The sequence below is a fragment of the Fukomys damarensis genome, unplaced genomic scaffold, assembly GCF_012274545.1.
Source record: "Fukomys damarensis isolate Sample0158 unplaced genomic scaffold, DMR_v1.0_HiC HiC_scaffold_16, whole genome shotgun sequence".
In the NCBI taxonomy this organism is placed as follows: domain Eukaryota; kingdom Metazoa; phylum Chordata; class Mammalia; order Rodentia; family Bathyergidae; genus Fukomys; species Fukomys damarensis.
In genome coordinates, this window is record NW_022900928.1 from 128,604,950 (window position 1) to 128,627,167 (window position 22,218).

Genomic DNA, 22,218 nt, shown 5'->3' on the forward strand with positions numbered 1-22,218 from the left:
TTTCAGAAGTTAAAGTGCTAACGTGGAAATCATGCATGTTTCCCACCATATAGGCAAGGAAGAAAGCCAAAGAGAAAGACCTTCAGGACAGGACTGTAGGTGGACAGACTCTGATGAAGTAGATAGTATTCTAGGGAAGAACGCTCGTGGTGACTGGGATGTTTGAAATGAGGCAGACACAGAAAGACAAAGAGTAACGGCAGAAGAGACATGCTGAGAAGAGTGATAATTAAAGGGAAAATGGATGTACCCTGAGAGGATACTGTGGAATGCAATGAATCAGACACACATGCTGAGATACAACACAGTTTCTTTATTTCAAAGCCAAAAGCATAAACCATGAAAGAGCAAAATAAAAGATAATAGGAAACAGAGAGATAGATGTTTAGCAAATGAGAAGGGGACCAGGAAAAGGAGGGAGAGAGAGAGAGGGGGGAAGGAGAAGAAGGGACTAGGACATAAAAGGAATTAAGATATAACGTGTACATGTACCAACTCCTCAAGAGAAATGTGACCATTGTGTATGCTAAATATTTACTAATAAAAATTAAAGATAACTAAGCAACAAAATCAAACAAGGAGTGGGTAGGAAACGTAACAGAGATGATCACTTGATGCATGGGGTAGGAAGGAGACAGCAAGGCTGGCGCTAGGTGTAGCAGAGGGAGCCCCAGAAGGTGTTGTTCTCAGCCCCCAAGACCAAGCGCTTCCTTAATTCTTGTGCCCAAAGCGCAGCCCTACTCCCGGCCCTGAGGGACAGTGACCTTTGAAAATGCAGGGAAAAAGAGGATGAGCAGAGCAAGATGTAAAGGCAGATGAATGCCAAGGAACAGGATGAAATGCGAGAAGGTGAAAAGAGAGCAAGGAGAGGATGCGTGAAAGGACAATCAGTGAAACCACGGTGTAGTGGAGGCCGTGTGAGAGAGGATGAATCCAGACACGGTTGGATCTGAGGCAGCAGCCACAGGAGGCGGCACAGGGTTGTTCGTGAGAAGGGCAAGGTGTCCCTCGTCGCATGGCCCGTGAGCCTCTGGGATTACCACAGCCTCCCCTGAGGCATCTCACCTCTCCAAACCTCAGGCGCCGTCAGGGAACTGTCGACCTCCATATGCACATCTCCAGCCCAGACCTGTCCTGTGAGCCAATTTCTCCCGAAGACCTCCATTCAGGGGTCTGAAGGACCCTTATTCAGACAGAGGCAGCCTCAGGCACCCCTGTGCCATGTAACAAACTCTCCCAAAACCTATTGGCTTAAAGTAACCAGCGCTTTATCCACCACGTCTATCAGTTTCAATGTTAAATATTTCTCCCTTGTCCTTTTCTCTCCACCCCCAGCATGAGCGCACTCAACTCGATCCCTGTCAGTCTCACTCCAACTAGAAGAATGGTCTTTGGCTGGCCTGGCCCTTCAGTCTTGTTTCTGTCGGGTCCATGGCTGTGTAAAAGCCAGGGCTTTCTTGTGGCCCTAGGCGTTAGTGATACAGAAGGGTGCCTTCTATGCTATTTATTCCCCCATCACTTGGCATTTACCTCCCAATGCCACATTCCCACCACACCAAACTGCCTTTAGTTGTGACTCTCTCCTACATCTCTGCCTTTACATATGCTTATGCAGTTTGTTGTGATCTTTTTTCAGTTAAAAATGTACACACGCTAGAACTCAGGAATTACATTCTGAAGCAGGAACAATCAGAAATGCATATTATGTTCATCAAAACCCATAGGAAAGAATATTCGAGGCAGCATTGTTCATAAAGGGCAAACACATAAAACAGCATATTTGGATAAATGAATTTATGGCTTATTTCTGTGATGGAATACTATATAGTCGTGAAAAGGGTTATACCAAATGAACACAGATGACCCTCACAAACATGTTTCTGTTGCCATAGGGTGGGGAGAGAATGATTCAATTTCTTTAAATTATATAAAAGTCAAAATGTATCTAGGTGTGGGAAATCAAGATGGGGTCAACTTTGAGAGGGACAATGAGAACCATTAGTGGGAAGTGTCAGTAAGAGTCTTCTAGACTTTTGGGAATCTGCTTCTTGACCAAAGCAGCATGGCTTCCTTTGTGACCACTGAAAACCCACTCTTATCTATGTATATCGTATTGTGGCCATAACTTTTCTTTCTAAGAAAGTAAAACTTATCTTTCAAAGGAGCAGAACAATAAGTACAGGGAAAGATGGAAACAAAACAGCACCAACAGGGACACAAAGGAAAGGACAGAACTGAGCAATAGAAAGGGAAGAGGTGTCAGGATGAAGGTTCATTCCCCACTGTGAGAAGCAGGAAGGAGCCTGTGGAGGAGTGAGATGAATGTTCTTTCTTCATTACAATTCACCCCAGGGACAGAGCTGCACAGCCAAGGAATCCAAGTTGGCTCCTGTTCTGTGCTTCTGGTGGATATAAAGAAGGAAAAACCATTCTTCTCGGAAGATGAGCAACGAGCCCAACGCAGGGCTAAATGTGAGCAGGCAACTGATGTAATAGGTAAGGCCACGAAAGGACTTGGAACTCTTCCAAGCTCGGAGCAGACTCCCGGGGAAGGGTCTCAGGTGTGCAGTCAGTGTCCAGCAAGGCCTGTGACAGAGACAGGTAGGGAGGAGGCCAGCACCTGTGCAAGCTGAAGTGAGTGTTTAGCTCAGCACAAGAAAGTTCTTAGAAACTGGAGGAAATCTGAAAGGCAGAAATGGAGATCATAAAAATGATCCACGTCAAAAGGCTCTTTGTAAAGGAAGAGAAGAAGGCAAGAGGTAGGAGTTAAAGAAAAAGAGAGGGGGAATCCAGGCGTGGTGGCACAAGCCTGTAATCCCAGCACTCGGGAGGCCGAGGCAGGAGGATCGCTGTGAGTTTGACCAGTCTGGGTAAGAGAGGGGGAATCCAGGCGTGGTGGCACAAGCCTGTAATCCCAGCACTCGGGAGGCCGAGGCAGGAGGATCGCTGTGAGTTTGAGACCAGTCTGGGCTACATAGTGAGTTCCAGGTCAGTCTTAACTACATAGTGAGACCCTGTCTCAAAAAAACCAGAAAAAAAAAACAACAGAAAAGAGAGGGAGAAAATCGGGGAACAACAGCATTCATGAGAGGAGATGAGAAGATCACATCGAGACAGAGAGGTGTAAGGAAATGCCATCAGCAGACACGCCAGGGCAGGAGCAGGGAGAAGACCATGAAGTAAAGTGAGAGTGAAAGAAACAGGTCAGGTGACAGTAGGGAAAATAAGAAGTAGAATGAGGGAGGATGTCATCGTATCTGTGGGCTGGATCTTCACTTTGAGATCAGGCCCTGTACCCGTCTTCACAGTTGAGGACCAGACCAGGGCTTTGACCCCACTTAGCTTCCTGGAGCTGTTACAGTGGGATCCCGAGCTGCATGGGCCCCTTGGTCAGCCCGAGACTCTCAGAGGGTTTTGCTCCTTTGTGCAGTCATCAGCAGTGACGACTCTGAAGAGCTCAGCGACGGAGAGGAGACCCTCAAAGCCTGCACCTCAGCCCTGAGCCGAAAGCCTGGTGAGGAAGGCCGGGAGAGCAGGACGCGGGTGGCAGGATGGTGACTTCAGAGACGCTGTTCTACTATGACCCATTCTGCATGAGGCATCCAGTTTCTCCCAGAACCTTATTCTCAGTGTTGATTTTATGTAACCATTTTAGGCAATGCAGGGACACGAGAAAACATCACAAATTTATTTTGAGGGATTCATGTTACTAATAATTCTATTTATATATGCATTGATTGTGTAGTTGGTATAGGCTAGCAGAGTAATGAGTCTGGGTTTTTTTTACACAAATTAGTTACCATGCTATGAAGAGATAGTCATATCCAGTGATTTCTATAGAGAACAAAAAGCTACATACTCTTGGGAGATCATCATGTTATCTGGCCCCAAATTTCAGATTGCGTCAAAAAGAAACTCATTCAACTATCTAATGTTAGTAGTAATGAAGATTTGAGATAAAGTATTCTGGAACCCAAAGTATTGTTTTTAACAACATTGTTTAGCAACATGGAGAGATTTTTTTAAAAAGACTCTTGCAAATAATTTGTTATTTTCTTCTTTACAGACCCTTAAAGGGCATGCAGGGTAGACACTGTAGAATCCTAGATGAGAAAACACGATCACAGAAATACTTCAAACTCTTCTGTGACATTTCATGAAGAATTACAGAGCAAAAAAGTCTAGCATCTTGGATTCTGAGTTACTCATTTTGTAAATGGTGAAAAAGAAGCGCTTTATCAAAATGGGTTTTCTCAGACCTCTCTGCCACAAGCATTGTTATAAAATTAAAAACTCTATAATGTGCAAATTGGTGATTTGTTTTCCCTTTTGACTTTCTAGATCCGGAGGATTTTAGAGACATGCCTGTTTAGGGGAAACACACTAAGACCTAGGAGTGAATGGAAATGTTACCTGGTCTTGAGGTTACAAAAGAACAACATGTAAAATAGAGTTTTCAGGCCAAGGATTTAGCTCAGTGGCCCCACCGCCTGCCTCACAAGTGCAAGATCCTGAGTTTGATTCCCAGTACCAAAAAAAAAAAGATCTTCATTCCAATTGCTTACGACATCGTCTAAAGGAAAATGTCAATTTGCTTCCATTTTTAGGCAGTGCATACGTTTACCTCAGTGTGAGAAAACCACTCCCCACCCAAAAAAAAAAAAATCATTCCCAAATACATCTACAGCTCAAACACAAAAGATTATTCTCAGCTTTGTAAAAGGCTCAAGGAGGCACTGTACTGGTAGGGGCAGAAGAAGCTCGTCTTTATCGTAAGATTTGAAGGTCATCTGCATGCAGAACAGAGGTGGAATTGTAGGATAAGAAGTAGAAAGGGTAAGAAGTAAAAGGAACAAGTACAGGGAGAAAGGGCCATGCCACACTAAGATATCCCTTACCAGAGAATCGTCTCCACCTCTGGGGACAAGAATGGAGTGTCACTATCCAACCAGGCAGGTTGTTTAGAAAGGCGTGGGCTTTCGAGGTTTCTCCCAGTTTTCCTGTGAGGGAATGTCATACTGGACTGGTTCTTCGGTCACAACTGAAACCCCTAAGAAATTTTACTCTTATTTTTTAAATGTTTTTATTAGTGTATGTCTGAGATACATAGCGATTACAGCCAGCATGGGGGATTGCTACACATTCGTGTCACATCCTCATCATCCTTGTCCCCCCTCCTCCCCTCCTTTCCCCGCCCTTCACTGTCACAAGTGCTTTTCCCATCTCTACAAGGTCTGCCTCTTTGCATCGTAATGTGGATCTTTCATTTTGCTTTCTAAATCATTTATATTTTAACTGTCTCTATTCTTTTATTCAGTGATCAGTGACCATGACCCATTAGAAGCAAGTGAGGAAGAGGAGACCCAAGAAGCCACTTGCTCCCGTCAGAGTACACCAAGTAAGAATGTCAGAGTTGCAACTCCTAGGTGACAGAATATCGGAGTCCAAATCCAGACCTCTGTGGCCTGGTGAATTTTATTCTGAGTGTTCCCTATACACTGTGATTCTCGAACTTCTAAGGAACCATTTTCTGTTTTTAACCTCCCTAAGTTATTGGAAAATGAAACATGTCAAGAAGGCATTACAAACTGTTGTTTAACTGGATGGGTCCAGATAATTGATACAATGAAAACATAGCAAAAATATGCTAATGAAATTAGTCCTTTTTATTACACAGTCTTTTAATACTGAAGAACTGAAACAATGTACTTATTCTCTATCCCCCTTTACCTTTTACAGAACATTGTAAGCACAGTATTCCTCTATTCATTAGTATTATCTTTAGTCACAAGTTTAAACTCATCAAAGAATAATTTGTGCTGTTATTTAATTTTTGATTGGCTAGAAATGACTTCAGCTCAACTACGTTTGAACCCAAATTATAGATGCATGGTTGGCATACATTGTGATTTTTATTGGATTTCTGTAAATGAATCTTCATAACATCATCACAAAAACCTCTACAGGGAGGTGTGATAACCAGGTTATCCCTACTATATAGATGAAAAAAATGGAGCTAGCAATGGTTAAGAGTCATCTACAAATTTACATAAGGAAGTTTTTAAAGCCAGGTTGGATCCCAACCTTACTACTTTGGGCCTACAGAACCAGATTGAATGGAAGGAAAGAAAGTAAAATGTTCATGAAAACTTGGTTAGGATTACAAGCCCGTCTGCTGTGTGAGTTGTCATAGCCCTTGTCTTTTGTGTACAAATAATGATTTTCTCTCTTTATTTTTCTCCCTTTTTCTTACAGACCCTATGGATTTCAAAACATTCAGAAAAAGCCCTCTGAAAAGAGGTAAAAGAAAATATGGTTATAAATTATTATGGCTTGTGTCTAGCTGTCTCCCCAAAGCCTCATGTGGTCATAGGTGGGGTTTTTTCAGAGGTGGCTGAATCTAGAGTGTGTGACACTGGGATTGATTCATAGTACAATGCTAGGCTCAAGGGCCCTAGGATTAAGGGTATGAGTGCTACTAAGTAGCCTGGATAAAATATAAGGGATAGAAAGAGCTTTAGCTGTTGCTTGCTTGCTTGCTTTTCCTGTCTTCTGCTTGCCATGAACTGATTCTCCTCTGCTATGCCCATCTGCCAAGCTACCCTGCCTTGGAGCCAGCCAATTATGAATGGAAACCTCTGCAAAGTGTGAGCTAAATAAACCTTTCTTCCTTTAACTTTGGGTGTCAGGTATTTAGTTTCAACAAGAGAACAGTAACTAAGACATTGATGAACCATAGTTTCTACAAGAGATTAACTCTAATTCTTTGTTATGGTTGGTCTTCAAACTAAAATACAAACATGGTTTAATTTTAGAAGATTTCTACGTTAACTTTTTGTATTAGTTAGGTAGAATAAACTGCTGTAAAATATGGTCCCAAAGAATTCAATGACACAAACATAACAAACATTTTTTAAAATTTTTTAAACAGAAGTTTTAAGTTTTTTCTTAAGGTTTATGTGGGAGAGAGGAGTGACCCTTATAGTCAAGTAGAAGGTCCATTTTCTTCAGTACCAAATTTCTGATTGCCCCGAGAAATAAACAAAGTTATAAAAATATATAAATACTGATACAGAACCCACAACAGATCCTCAAAAGGGCAAATAAAAGAAAAAAGATAATACAGTGTAAGAAGACAGAGGGCTAAGACAAAACCTTCTCAACCTCAAGCTCAGGTGGCAGTGAAGGATGAAATATTAACCTACAGGGCACAATGAATTTGAGAAGCAGACATATCACAGTGGTCTGTGGGAGGGACATTCTTGACCTGGAATGCCAGCCTTTTAAAGTTTTCCCTAGGTCTTTTAATAGAGAACATTCTTATCCTGTCTTGGTTTCCTTGTAACACACTGAGAGCCTCTGGGGACATTTGGTCCTTTCCGCAGGGAGAGAACATGACTACAACTCTTCAGAATCCAGTGAGGAAGAGACACTCCCCCAAATCGACTTCTGCAGCCTACGATGCAGAAGTAGGCTGAGTACAACAGGTAAGGCCTGTCCTCCCACCTCCAAGACACCGCGGTCCAAGTTCAGAGCTCACGATTTACTCAGAGCACACACCACAGCACAGTCCAGGCAGTCTTGGGAACTTGCACTTTGCCTTTACCTCCTCTGGATAGTTTGAAAATTGCAAAAAAAAAAAAATTATAAATCCAAGCTTAACAAGATGACTGCAGTTGAATGACAACACACTTTTTATCACATACCACCAGATCTGTTGGCCCCAAAGAATTGACCTAACAGCATGCTTTCCACTTCTGCCCATCTTCTACTTTGTAGAGAAAAGGAAGACATCACTTGCTATTGCTCAGTTTTGTTACAAACTTGTTTAAAATTCAAAAGACCCTGGCTATTCTATAATTATTCACATAAAGAAGCTGGGCGTGGTGACTCACACCTGTAATCCCAGAACTCGGGAAGCTGAGGCAGGAGGATCAATGTGAGTTCAAGACCAACCTGGGCTACATAGTGAGTTTCAGGGAAGCCTCAACTACATAGTGAGACCCTGTCTCAAAAAAACAAAAAACAAACAAAGACATAAAGAAACCCTTTTGATTATCACCATTAAACACATAGCTTTTGACAGATGGTAGCCAACATGTGTTATGCCCAAGTTGTGAAGTCCCCAAAGACCACCAAGGAGTCTAGTCTGATGCAATTACATGAGGAGTTTATTGCAAGCTCGAGCCTGGACCCCTGTACTTCACCGACTGAAAGGATCAGAAAACGAGAGTCTAGACCCATCTTTGAAGCAGGATTATATAGGGTTAGGGAGGCTCACCCTTTTTATTGATGCTATTTTTACCTTTTGATTACACTTGGATATTTGGTGTGTTTACTGGAAATTACTAATACCTATGGGTGGGGAGGTGCACAGAATCAAGTTCCTCTTTCTAAAGAACATTTGATTAATCAAATTCTATAATTAACAAAACATGTGATTATCTTAAGCAACTATCAGGGAGAAGATTCATCCTTGGGCCATAAAAAGAGGAACTGAAACACAGGGTGGAAGAAGAGGAACAGAAACACAGGGTGGAGATTGCCTAGGACAGAATGGAATTTTTGCAGCTCTCTGTCCTGAGCAAAGGGCACAGAGGGGGCCCACCTCAATCTGGGCAAAGGGCAAAGAGGGAGCCCACCTCTATCAGAAAACTTGGTTCCTACATTCCCCCCTTCTCAAGGACCTTAGGGACCCAATCTTGTGACATAGGGGCGTCGTCCTCGTAAAACTATTTCCTGCTGAATAGGGGCATTGTGGAACCTAAAAAATGGGGCAAGGGTCTTCTAGGTCCTTGAGATCAGGGTCGGGTCTTGTATCATTTGTGCCGGTGGTAGTTTTGATGTACCTCGAGTTCTTTTATTTTGGATCTGGAGTCCTGTAGGAGCTTTTTTGTTGCTAATTCTTGGAGAGGTCTAGGGGAGGTAAGAGGAATATATCTATTAGACAGGGAGCATTTATATCAGTGTTTTTCAGCTTCTTTTAGGTATCTAGGCCTTAGGTCCCACAACTGTGTCTTATATAATCTCTGGTTTTTTAATTTAAGGGAGTCAGTTCTAGTGACTTGAGGAACACTGCATCCCAATAGATCCAATAGGGATAAACTATGGGATAGGGTGTAGGGAAAGTAGGGTAATGGCAGAAAAGGTGTACTAAAAATTTTATAGCTCTACCTATTGGGAACCAACTACTCCAAAGGCTCTCCATTACCCAATTTGGTCTCAGATCTTTCACCAGATTGAATTTTAAGCTATGTTGTATACAATATCCTGTAACAAAAGCTGTGTCTCTTATTCTGATTAACTCATTTACTCTTTTGCCCAACCACCCCCAAACTTTGGTGACACAATAAAGACAAGGTTTTTTAGGATACAGAATTGAGAGCCATTCCAGGGCCGCTGGTCAGATCCATTTTTTCTGATGGTCCCAAAGAACTTGTCTACCTTTAGAATGCTTGGGCTAAATGCACATCTGGCCCTTAGAAAGAGAAAAAGGATTAGACAGAAAGGGGACATTATAATTTTTCTTGGACACTTGAGACTTTTTGTCTTCAGGAGGAGGCTGATATTGTTGTCTCAGTATCATCAATTGTACAGAACTTATTTTCTGCCTAATAAAAGCAATCAACTTATTAATTATATAAGATCCTATTACAAGTAAAATTAAACCTAAGATCTAGCTAAGGCTGAAAGTAAAGAAATTAGCCAGGGGGATGAAGTGTACCAACTCTCAAACCACCCTTGGCTTTGTATTTTCTTTTTTTGTTTGTTTGTTTGTTTTTTAGTCCCTTTTAAATTTTAGCCGTAGAATCTCTATTTCTGAATGATCAGTATAATAACAACATTTTTTCCCAAGGCTGCACACATGCCTCCCTGCTGTTGGAAAATTAGATCTATCCCTCTTTTTAAGTTGCAGAGTCAATTCAGCAAGGGAGCTGAAAGACTCTTGTAATTTAGTGATTGACAATTTTATTTTTTCAATATCTTGATCAATTGTCATCCGCAGGCCATTGTATTGCTGATGTTGTGTAATGAGGGCGGCTCCAATATTAGCCCCTGTGATACCCATTTTTAATAATATTGTCAAGGTCACAGCCGTTACTGGGTCTCTTTTTTCCCGGTTTTAATTTATCCTTGAATATTTTGAAATATTTGCCCAGTTTTAACAGCTGTGATCTTATACTGGATAAGCCCAGTTGAGATAATTTTATAAAATTTCAAGATACAGGGTGGCCTTTTAAACAAGACCTCACATGAGGAGAACCCAATATGACTTGGATAGTTTTTAATTTAAGGCCAGAGGGAGCAGATCAACTCATTTTTTTTAACCTTATAAGAACTCTGAGATCAATAAGCAGTATAACAGTTTAGCTAGATCTTATTTAACCTCTGTTATAAATGCTGGCCCATTATCACTGCCTATGGAGGGAGGCAGTCGAAACTTTGGAATTTTTAATAAAATCTCGCATATTTCTGAAGCCCTTTTTGTTTTTATAGGGAAGGCCTCAGGCCATTTAGAAAAGTATAAACCAACATTAAAATATATTTATAACCTTTATAGGGGGTGGGTATAATCATCTAAAATTTCTGTTTAGTTATCCTTTTGGCTTATATGCTTATCTTAGCATTGTCATTTGCTACTATATCCTTTTTTTTTCTTGAATTACTATAGTTACTTTGTCAGATTTCTGCATTGCCTTAAATAACTATATTATATCTTGTTTATTTTTAATAAATTTGTCCTCTGCTGTGAGAAGACCACACCCGTATAGACTATGCCATAGATATGCTAAGTGGCAATCAGGAATCTCTAGAAACATTTACCCTCTTTTCTTTTGCCCATCAGAGAGCCTATATGAGTGCCCACAGTTCTGCTCATTGAGCTGACCAATTCAGTGGGGAGGGGTCTTGCTTGGACCACTTTATTTTGAGTCATCTCTGCATAGCCAGCATAGCTTATCCCATTTTCCATGAAGTTGTCCCCATCCTTGAGCAGGACAAAGTCAGCCTCAGGCAGCGGGTCTTTTTGCAGATCTGGATGACTGTAGAACAATTTGTTAGTGACCCCAAGGCAGTTGTGATCAGGGGGCCAGGTTCCAAGGGCAAAAAGTAGCAGGGTTTAAGGTTTTAATTGGAACAAAATATAGGCAGGGATTTTCACAGATGAGGGCTTGATATTATGTGACTCTATTATTTGAGAGCCATTAATGTCCTATTATTTAATAGTTCTAAAAGGCGTGGAGAAACTGAATAATTTACTTTTTCTTAAGGTTACCTGGTCAACTTATTTAATTGGCATTACTGTAGCTAGAAGGGCTTATAAACAAAGAGAACCTTTTTACAGCTGGATCTAAACTCTAAGATAAATATATCACTGGCTAATTTTATGGGCTTATTTCTTGAGTGAGCACCCCTAGAACAATATGATTTTTTTTTTTTTTAGTCAGATATAAACTGAAAGGCTGGATCGCATTTAGGATCCCTGATACAGGGGGCAGAAGAATTAGTTTTAGTTATTTAAATGCTGACTCTTATTTTTTATCTTATAATAATTATTATCTTTCCAGGCCCTTTAAAGATTTATATAGAAAGAGAATTTAGATCTTTTAAAAACCCTTTATCTCAAAAATTTTTTTCATCTACTTTAAATCTTTTTATTTTTAAGCAACATAAACTTTATCTCTTGTCTCTTAAAACAACATTAAGTCTCTTAGTACCCTGTTTCTTTAGTACACCAGAAAATTAACAATAATCATAATTTTATATATGAAATTTTATACCCTTTAATCAGATATTAAAAACATTTTAATAGAATCTCAATCTATGTTTTTACAAAAATCTTATTTTGAAAATAAGCACTATAAACACTTCACAATAACATATTTAAAATCTAATTTTTTGATGATAACCAATATAAACATTTTATAACAACATATTTAACCATATTTATTGGGGATATCTTCTGAGAAGGTCACTAATGGATAATGGCCAGAATGAATTTTTTCTGAGCAGCTATCCTTTTACTATTAACAGGAGTCTATTTAGACCTGAATTTATATTTAATTATCTTGTCAAAATTTTGACTTATAAAGCCAGATTATAGAAATTAACAAATTATTAATATCCTTTTTATCATTTTAATCAAAATATAATTGGATAAACACCTTTTAACATATTGAGCACAGACAAACATATAAAACAATTTATAAAACTATAATATACTCAATATTTGTCCAATTGAATTATAAAATCTCTTAATTGTGACTAATCAAAGCTTTTGTAGGTCAATTAACAGATCTCTCATAGAATTAGAATCAAAAGGAATGAAAACTCTTTGTTACTATAAAAATAAATCTTCTGTAATGAACTTCAAACCAACAAGCAAACATGCATATTTTTTGTTAAATCACTTCCACATACCTTCTCCACATACTCAAGCCTTCTGGTCTTACACATCTTTCTTTATATCTTTTTAACAAGACATACATACAAAATCTTTTCATATCAAAAGTATATCTCTTTTACCCATAGCTTTCTTAATATCTTCCTCTGTCTCATTTATTATTAACTTTCTATAACAAACTTCAACTGTTAAAATCTTAAAATGTTCTTTTCTTGTTCTCAGATTATTACATCTGAAAATTTGATTGGCTACCCATAGAACAGTATTAACCTTGAATTTTTATCAACAAAATATAAAAGAACAAATTAACCTTACAATTATAATTCAAGAATTTGCAATGCATAAGAAATATTTTAAACACACCCATTAAACTTAATTTAAATTAAAACAAAGATACATTTATCAAATAATTAAAATTTTAACATATTTTTTATTTGCACCCTCTGGTGCAATAGAGCTAAACAATTTTGTTCTTGCTTTTTACTTCTTCCACACTTTCTATTTTAGCAGCTCTGGGAGGGGGAAGCAGCTTAACTTTCTCCAAAAAAGGGAAACACTGGGATTTGCCTGCAACAATGTCACAGTTCCTGAGAGGCAAATTTATTAAAACTAAATAGTTTGCACTAATAACTGATTACCATGGAGCAGAAGCTTGAACAGCTCTTAGAATACATTAGGCTCCAAATTATTAAAGTTTCAGATAAGTGAAACAAAGGCAGATAACTTCACTTTTATCTAGAGTTGTTCTGGGGGCAAAGTCTGGCTTAGCTGAGATCATGATAACTCACAAGGTTTCATAAACATCTTTGATTGCAGTTTTATCTTATAGTCCCCCATAAAATTTTTATTAAAATTCTAAATTATATACTTAAAAACAGTTGGGTTTTTTTTTTTTGTTTGTTTTGTTTTGTTTTTGGTACCGGGGATTAAACTCAGGTCCTTGTGCTTGCAAGCAGGACACCGAACCACTGAGCTAAATCCCTGGCCCAACAGTTGGTTTAATATTAACATTTTTCCATAGCCATTAGATATTCCCTTGTCCGATGATGCAAGACAAACAAAGGGTGGGGTGTCTCATTTGCCAGCCTGGTTCTGCGCTTTCCAGCTCTTTCAGGCCCACTTGGACTAAAGGAGAGTTTCTCGCCACAAGAGTCTCCATTATGTCCTCTTAAGCATGGCCCCAGACTTGCAGGACTGACCCACACAAGCTCCGCAACTCCAGGAGGGCTCTTTAAGCACAAGTGCCCCCTCCCTTTGTTTTGGTGCAAAGACGAGGCTACCGATAGCTTTCGTAGCTCGTTTCACTCACTCTCCTAACCAAGCCTCTTTCATACACACAGTAACATAAGAGATTAATACATTCCCTTCCCTGGGCCCCTTTCAAAGACAAACTAGGGAACAACCCAGGGGATCTCACCATTCAGATCTATTCATTTTTTTGTTTTGTTTTGTTTTTGTTTTTGTTCTGCTACCGGTGAGCTGGCCTCTGCTTCCTAGAAAGGGAACCCAGGAAATCCCGGGGGCACACCTCTTCCCTTTCAAGGAGGCAGGCAGTTGCTCTCTCCAGTGAGACTCGGGTTAAAGTCCAATATGGGCTGTGTCAGTTAGTTCCTTCTTTCCCCCTGGAGAATTTGACTCTGTATTCATCTTCCTGCTCAGGGAAAAAGCCAATTTAAAATTAATGAGAAAGCAATCTAGTTGGGTGTTTTTGGAGCCAGATCCTCAGAATTTTCCTTCTCTTTGGTAACCAATATTGGCTCCTGCAGCTGTGAGGGCAAAAGAGGTTTTAACCAATGAGGGGGATTTCCCAAACAGCAATAATTTGATACTTCCCTTTTTTACTTTCACAGACAAACCAAGAGCTCATGCTTTCACTTCTTTAAAGTGTTCAATCATTAAGAAGAGGGGAATAATTTAATTTGGGACAGTCCCGTTATTATTGATCACATCCATCTTTGTCCACATAAAACTATTCACAATCTACACAAAACCAACAGAAAAAACACAATCACAAAGGACACCAAAAAACACCAAATATCACACACAGGCGGTGGCATAACAACACCGTCATGGGAGCGACCCACTTCACCTTAATAAAGACAGAAAGAAAGAAGTTTGGAGTTTGATCCACGAACTCTGCGTTTGATCTGCGAATGCAGGGGCCTGGAACGTCTCCCAAGACCCGAGCCTGTTAGGTACTGACTAACACGTCCATCTCAGTCCTGGTCAGCCCCTCCCTGCATTCAATCCGAGAAAGCAGGGGCCTTCCTTGCAAAGATTCTTTCGTTGTTCCACAAATGAAAGAAAAAAAAGAATAGACGGAAAGCAAAACACACAGTAAAAAAACACATCCTTAAACTCAACACTTACATTCACACAACAGGCCAGCCAGTCTCCTCCAGAGTGAGTCCTAGGGTCCTGGGGATCCTGGACGAGCCCCCAAATGTTGTGCCCAAGTCACCAAGTCCCCAAAGACCACCAAGGGGTCAGGTCCAATGCAATTACATGAGAAGTTTATTGCAAGCTCGAGCCTGGATTCTCGTACTTCACCGACTGAAAGGATCAGAAAACGAGAGTCTAGACCCATCTTTGAAGCAGGATTATATAGGGTTAGGGAGGCTCTCCCTTTTTATTGATGCTATTTTTACCTTTTGATTATACTTGGATATTTGGCGTGTTTACTGGAAATTACTAATACCTATGGGTGGGGAGGTGCACAGAATCAAGTTCCTCTTTCTAAAGAACACTTGATTAATCAAATTCTATAATTAACAAAACATGTGATTATCTTAAGCAACTATCAGGAAGAAGATTCATCCTTGGGCCATAAAAAGAGGAACTGAAACACAGGGTGGAGATTGCCTAGGACAGAATGGAATTTTTGCAGTTCTCTGTCTTGAGCAAAGGGCACAGAGGGGGCCCACCTCAATCTGGGCAAAGGGCAAAGAGGGAGCCCACCTCTATCAGAAAACTTGGTTTCTACACATGACATTACCCACATTGTGATAACTGAAAATGCTTTTTGCATGTAGAGGTCTCCATTGATCATTAGAACAACCAAAAAGTAGGCAAAATAAATGTTGCTTCTCCTATTTCAAACATGGGGAGACTTTGGCACTTAAACCACTGAGGCTTTTTACATATTATCTGTAGAAAGTTACTGGAAGAAGCCTAACTAACCCCCCGGACTCAGCAAATGTCTCTGATCCTTTTTCAAAACCTTTGAAGCCAGGTATACTTTAGAATTCAAAAATGCTTTATTATTTTAGAAAGACAAGGTGGTTTGTAATCTATATTGCAAAAGGCCTCCAATATACTCTAGTGGCAGAATCCCATTCTTAAATATACTATCTTAGTGTTCTACAGAAAGTTGTATGAATATTCACAACAAATATGCTCGTGTTTTAGAGGGACTCATGGCAACACAAGTCCAGATTCACTGCTGAACTAGTCATTTGCAACCTACAAATGCAGATTGATTTTCAAAGTGGCTTTGATTTTGCAGTTAGGGCTAAATAATTTTGGGTCTCTACCCCATTTGGTGGAGAACTCTGTTCTTAAAATGAAAACAGAATCAATCATCATAGCATCTTCATAATCCAAATCCTGTCTGCAATGTAAGTCATAAAATTTATAACCCTTGTAGTTATAGATCACTGGTTTTAACTTTCTTTTCTTTCTAGAGCCTGAGAATACTGGAAAACCATCTGTGTCAGGGACACACAATTGGAAAAGATGTAAGGCCAGTTAAAAACTCTTGGTGTAACAAATACTTCCCTTTGCCACAAAAGCTTCATTCAGAAAAATTGTAATATCCTTTGAAATAACAAGATAGATTTGTTAGGATCTTTAGATGATTCACAGTATACACTTTGAATTAGTTGGGTTGGGCTAACTGTTGTAACACATGGGCCTCAAAGTGTACAATGGCACAAGCACAATACAAGTTTATTTTTCATCCATAGAAAGAGAATGAAATAGTTCCCAAGTGGAAAGTGCATTCTGCTCAGCACCATTATTTAGGGCTCAGCTGGTGGAGGCACTGATACCTTTTAAATGTTGCTTCCATGTCCCTCTGGAGAAAAAGAGGCGGAAGCAGAAATGTGTGCAAACAAGTGGAAGGTGAGAAATGTAAGAAATGGTGATGAAAGGGAGTTGTTGGCAAAGTTGTTTTCAGCCCCAGCCTTGGGATGGTTCCTGGAACAACCTTGCCCAGTGGATCAGATAAAGCCAGAAGGTAGCTGGTAATAGGACATTCCTAACCCTCCCACACAAGCTTCCCTTTTCCCATTTCCTTTTAAACAGTTCCCCTCTGGGGTGGTTCCTAAGACAAAAGAGCATTAGCATTTTCCTCCTTCCTGCAGGGGTCAGCAGTGGTGGTTCTCCTAAACTGAATCACAGAGAAGAGCATCTAGAAACACTAAGAAGTGGATCAGGTAAAGAAGATTAGGATACCAAGACTTGGCCTGCAGGATGTCAGGAATCTGAACTAAAAGCAACTATATTTCTGAGCACCTTGACTGCCTTGTATCCAGTCAATCCTGGGAACTCCTTCTCATAACTTTAGAAAATGAAAGGAGGCAGAAAATTATTATAAACTCATGTTACCAAGCTGAGTCTTGCTAAATGTTTGTGATTATATATTGTTATTATAGAAGAAATAAATGACAATATGATGTTATCTTTATTAATAACCACTGTCATGCCTGGTAACACAAGGGTCCTAGATTTCTATTGATATAATGGTCATTTGTCACTTGTACTTGTAGAAACCTCAAAAGACAACTGGTCCTGCTATGTAATTATAGACAGAAATAAAAACTTTGGATCAATCACTCTCAAATGTTAGTATAGTTTTTGACAAATGTCCTTCACAGTGTAATTGGATTGGATTGTGCTACTTTAGTGTGCTTTGACAAATATTCTGTCATCACAAAACCCTTAAGACTTAAGCAGGCTAACTCTTGCAAGCCTCATTTTGGGTAAAGAAAATAGATGTACACACTTGTAAGGGCCAGAAACCTAAAGGAACAATAGTCACTAACAATCCAAGTATCTCACAGTGAATGAATATCATGTGTAACAAACAAGAAGAAAAGAGCTATGCAACACGATCAGAATTTAAAGAGGTGATAAAAGTGACCCAGGATATTCACAGGGAAATTCATTGGTACCTGATTCAAGAAAGAAAGCTTATTTAACAACAAAAGCAAATAATATATATAATATATTGCATAAAATATGTGTGTAACATGCACATGTGGGTGTATATATACAAATTATGTATAATATATAATATATATAGATATGTGTAAAATATACGTATAATATACAGAGTCTGGCAAAAAATGTATACATCAGAAAAAGAAAAACTTGTATAAAAAATATTGAGACATTATCAGATTAATACAAGTTACCTTTGGCCTCTGCAATTACAAGAGGTGCTCAAAGTGGTGGCCATTGGCTTCCAGACATTTGTTAGTACAGTGACTGCTAAAGTGTGTATAGATTTTTCTGACAGCCTCTCCCTCTCCCTCTCCCTTCCCCTTCCCCCTTCCCCTCTCCTTCCCCCTCTGCCTCCCTCCCTCTTTCCACTCCCCTTTCCTCTATCTTTCTCTCTCTCCCTTTCACTTTTTCTCTCTTTCCATATAGATATAGCTGTTGAGACAAATACATTTCAATAGAGAGGGGAAGGTGAAAGTCACAGACAGACAGGGTAGGAAAAGAGCTGACTATTCTGTATACAGAGTGGCTAGAAGAATAAATCTAGAAAGGATTAATAGAGAAACAAAAGGCAGAACAAAGATTAAGAGCATCACTGAAAGAACAATATTGGTGACTTCCAAAGAGACAGAGTTAGAAATGCATAAAGGCAGGGCAGTGGGTGGGGACTGAAAAGGAGAGCGAAATGTGGCCACAAAGAAAAAGAGGCTGAGTCTCTGTTGGATCTGAGGTGGCTGCTGAGTAGTGGTGTCGTTTTCTAAGCTCAGTTGAGTGTGCCACATAACTATGTTGGGTTGTGTTCCTGGTCACCTCTATAGCTTATAGACTGTTGTTCTCTTATTTCTCATCAGTATCTTGTCAATCTAAGATATTTAAATGACTAGAAGAAGAGAGTTAGAAGGAATTAGACCTACTAGCATGTGGTGGAAAAGCCAACTGTGATAATATTAATTATTTTTGTTTTGTTTTGCACAAGCAGGAACAATGCTTTATCTTTCCAAACACACACACACACACACACACACACACACACACACACACACACACCTATCCCCAGACTTATAACTGCTTTCTACAGGTCTGTGGGGCCAAATGAGAAAGAAGAACAGGATTCCTGGATGGGGAGGATGACCTGGAATGAATAGCATGAAGAGAAAGAATGGGAAAGATAGGCTAGGTTATCAAATGAGAAGATATCTGAATAAGTTCCAAGTTCTCCTAAGTGGACACAGATCCAAGTATACCAGAGTGGGAATTTGGGGAGAAAGGAGGTGATTTCCAAGTTTCCTCTCAGAAATTGTACCAGAAACATGGAAACAAAGTCTGTGATGGGCTTGCAACATAGAAAGCTCTCAGGGAACTAGCAAAAGTAATAGAGCTGGCTGTGTGGTCATTGTCAAAAGAGCTGGCATTTGATGATACAGACAGTAGTAATCTGTGAGGTGAGATTGAATATGAATGAAAGAAATGGGGATAAAGACAAGGACTGACACTGTAAAAACAGCTAAGTGATCAATAAGAAGTTTGCCTCAGTGATAAATAGTTCCAGCAATATGAGTGCAGAAAAATTGGTGGTATAGATATATACAGGAGGTGACAAAGGAGAGGCATAGAAGATGAGGCAGGAAGGAAACTATGTAGAGAAAGTGTGAAAAGATGAGAAAAATTTTGAGGGGATACAATGTAAAAAGGGAAGAGTTGGAGAGACTGCAGGATCTGAGATGGACATGAAACCAAAGCAACTTGATGTGAAGCTTGCCTCACAGTAGCAGTGAGTTTTCAAAGTGTTCTCAGGTATTTAAGTGGCCCGGTCACTTGCCCAGATCACACAAAACCTACCTAAGCATTTCACCCACTCCTATGGCTTCAATCACCATCTGCAACCTAACAGTTCCTAACAGACATCTCCAGCCAGCCTTGTAAACTGCCAGGAAGCCTCTGTCCAAGGTTCTGAAGGTCTTAGATATCACTGGAACAGCTCTTGAGACCTTCAAACTCCAGACTGAAGGCTTCCAAAGGCACGCATCATCTCTTCACCCTAGAACCAGTCTTTGTTCCTGCACTGTTCTCTGTTTCTAAAATACACTAGCAATTAGCACTTTCCTGTGAGTGGAAATTCTCAACATCACCTATGAAGGGAGAGGACTTATGCATAGGGAGGAATGATGAAAGAGAGATTCCAGAGGTACAGCCACCCTTTGATGTAGGAGTGGGGAGGAGGGAGTCACCAATGTTGGGAAAAAGAAGGATCTTTAGATGGTGGGGGGAACAAATGAACATTTTTTACAAATCACAATTTAGGAGCAGAGCTGCAAGGACCTGGAAATAAATGTCCCTGTGTCATGTGTTCCTCGGAATGTGTGCCAGGAGGCCAAGAAGAAAAGATAGAAAATGGGCAAGCATCTTACACAATGGGTAAGGTGTCCAAGGGTCTTGGGATGGAGAAGGCTCACAAATACTACAGACAACAGGGTGTTACTATGGCAGGTGCTTAGAGCTCAAGGGGAACATCAGACAGACTCTGGTTCACCACCAGGAAATGGGCCCTCAGGCACCCAGGCTGGGGAATACCAGAACTTCTCATTCCTTGCTGTACTTGGCTGTGAGAATATGGTGACAAGAACAAGCCCAATCCAGAAGCCTGTTCTCTGTATTTTTTTGACCCAAACCTCTGGGAACCACAGAGAAGCAAACATTCAATGGGAAGTTATGTTTAACAAGATTGGCTTGCCAGTTATAAGTGGATGCTGTAGTACAAATACACTGGTAAAATGGCAGTGTCTCTCTTGTTATATAAGCATGTCAGTATGAAAGGATTGGATTTATATGATTTTTGTCCTTCTCTGTGAAACAAAGAAAGCCATATTCTTCAGTTGGTAGATCCAGCAGATGGTAGTGTCACTTTGTCACAACCTTAGAAAGGCCTGGAAATAGAAATGGTTCTGGTACCTGTCAGGAAAAATACCCTGGATAACTAAAAATGAAAGATATCCTCCAATATATAATTTATTTATTTAGTGATTTTCTATTAATTTTTGCATGTCTTATTTAATCTTCATAAAAATTTAAAGCCTGAGGAAGATAACTGTTGCTATTACTGTTATATAAAGAAGGAAACTACAACTGAATAATTAAGAGATTTCCCAAGTCTTGAAGAACTAAAGAAAGACCTTAGGCATCAATTCTGTACCTGTCATAAGGAAGTCAAAGACATGATACTATGATAATATTTGTTTTGTTGTTGTTTTGTACTGGGGATCGAATTCTGGACCTTGCACTTGCAATGTGGGCAGCAGAACTACTGAGCTAAATCACCAGCCCTCTATGATAATATTTGTAACTCTGACTTATGTTACAGTTCTCTGATCTGTCACTTTCTAGATGCTGTGGCTGTGGGAAACAATTCCACTTTGGGAAAAGACATTGGGAAAAGAAGTAAGAACAAATAAGAATTTGTTTCATTTTCACATTACAAGTGAATGGTTTTTTAAGGCTGAGATTTATTGTCACTATTTTCTCTACCTTTTGCATGACAAAAATGAATGTCTTTTAAAGTAACAACTTTTTTTTCAAAATGCTTATACCTTTGTGATTTTTTATCTTGATTTAAAAGTTTGTTTTCTATAGTCATTGGTCTTTCAAGAATGTATCTGTGCATGTATAAATATATTTTGGAGTATAGTTTTATTTATTTAAATAAGGTAATTTGATATACATGTTTTCCTTACATGTATATTTAAATCATTAAACTAGTATATTATAGCAAAACAAGCACATTTTACTTTTTTAGTTGAATTATTAAAAGTGTTATTTCAGGGCTGCTTTGATCATGATTAGTTGGAGTCGTATATGCCTCCCTTATCTGTATGTTGAATTCTTCCCTTCTGTTTGGGAAATTTTCTGTCATTAATTCTGTGAACAGTTTTTTATGTCATTTGTACTTTGTCCTGCTACTTCGTGGATTCCTATCAGTCTTATATTATTCTTCTTTGCATCATCTAAGAGTTGTTGGATTTATTTTTCATGGTCCCTTATTGTTTTTAAGAGATCTGTCTTTTCATGTCACTGACCACCATGCTATCTTCTATATCTGAAATTTTATCCTCACAGTCATTTATTCTGCTGCAAATGCTTTCAATGGAGTTTTTAATCTCTTGGATATGTTTGAATCTGTTTCATGGATTCTATTTCTTTCCTATGCTGGGCATTCAAGGTTTCCATTTCTTTCCCATGCTGGACATTCATGGTTTCCATCATGGTCCTGAGTTCATCTATTTTTTATCTGTTTCTGTTCTAGAGATTCTAATCATGTCTTTTATTTTTCTCACCATCTCTGTGCTTATCTGGAGATTATTTTTGTTTTGAATTTTTCTAGAGCCTCATTTTAAGTTTTTTTTTAACTTCCTGTGCTATCAGTTCAGTGTATCCAGATCGTTGATTGTCAGACTTTTCCACCTCATTTCCCCCAGAGTTTACCTTGGTGGGGTGGAAGTCTGTGTTTGTGTCTTGTTTAAATGCCTTCTCATTTCTATTTTTGTCATTGGTACTGTCCTTGCTTTAATTCCTGGGTTAATACTTCAATCTTCCAGATA

The 22,218-nt window shown here is 39.4% G+C and overlaps 1 protein-coding gene across 9 annotated transcripts in view; it reads left to right on the plus strand.

Annotated features, from left to right (window-relative positions):
* Positions 1-22,218, plus strand: part of Sp100 (SP100 nuclear antigen) — a 95,929-nt gene that overhangs the window by 47,578 nt on the left and 26,133 nt on the right. For 8 of the 9 annotated variants that reach the window (XM_010608107.3, XM_033764675.1, XM_010608106.3 and 5 more), the window contains exons 8-16: positions 2,353-2,496; positions 3,431-3,514; positions 5,318-5,398; positions 6,256-6,300; positions 7,386-7,487; positions 16,087-16,140; positions 16,768-16,839; positions 19,928-20,041; positions 21,008-21,061. In XM_010608107.3, the coding sequence (XP_010606409.1) occupies positions 2,353-2,496; positions 3,431-3,514; positions 5,318-5,398; positions 6,256-6,300; positions 7,386-7,487; positions 16,087-16,140; positions 16,768-16,839; positions 19,928-20,041; positions 21,008-21,061 (750 nt within the window). The remainder of the gene's footprint in view (positions 1-2,352; positions 2,497-3,430; positions 3,515-5,317; positions 5,399-6,255; positions 6,301-7,385; positions 7,488-16,086; positions 16,141-16,767; positions 16,840-19,927; positions 20,042-21,007; positions 21,062-22,218) is intronic. The other variant, XM_010608112.3, reaches the window with a different exon arrangement.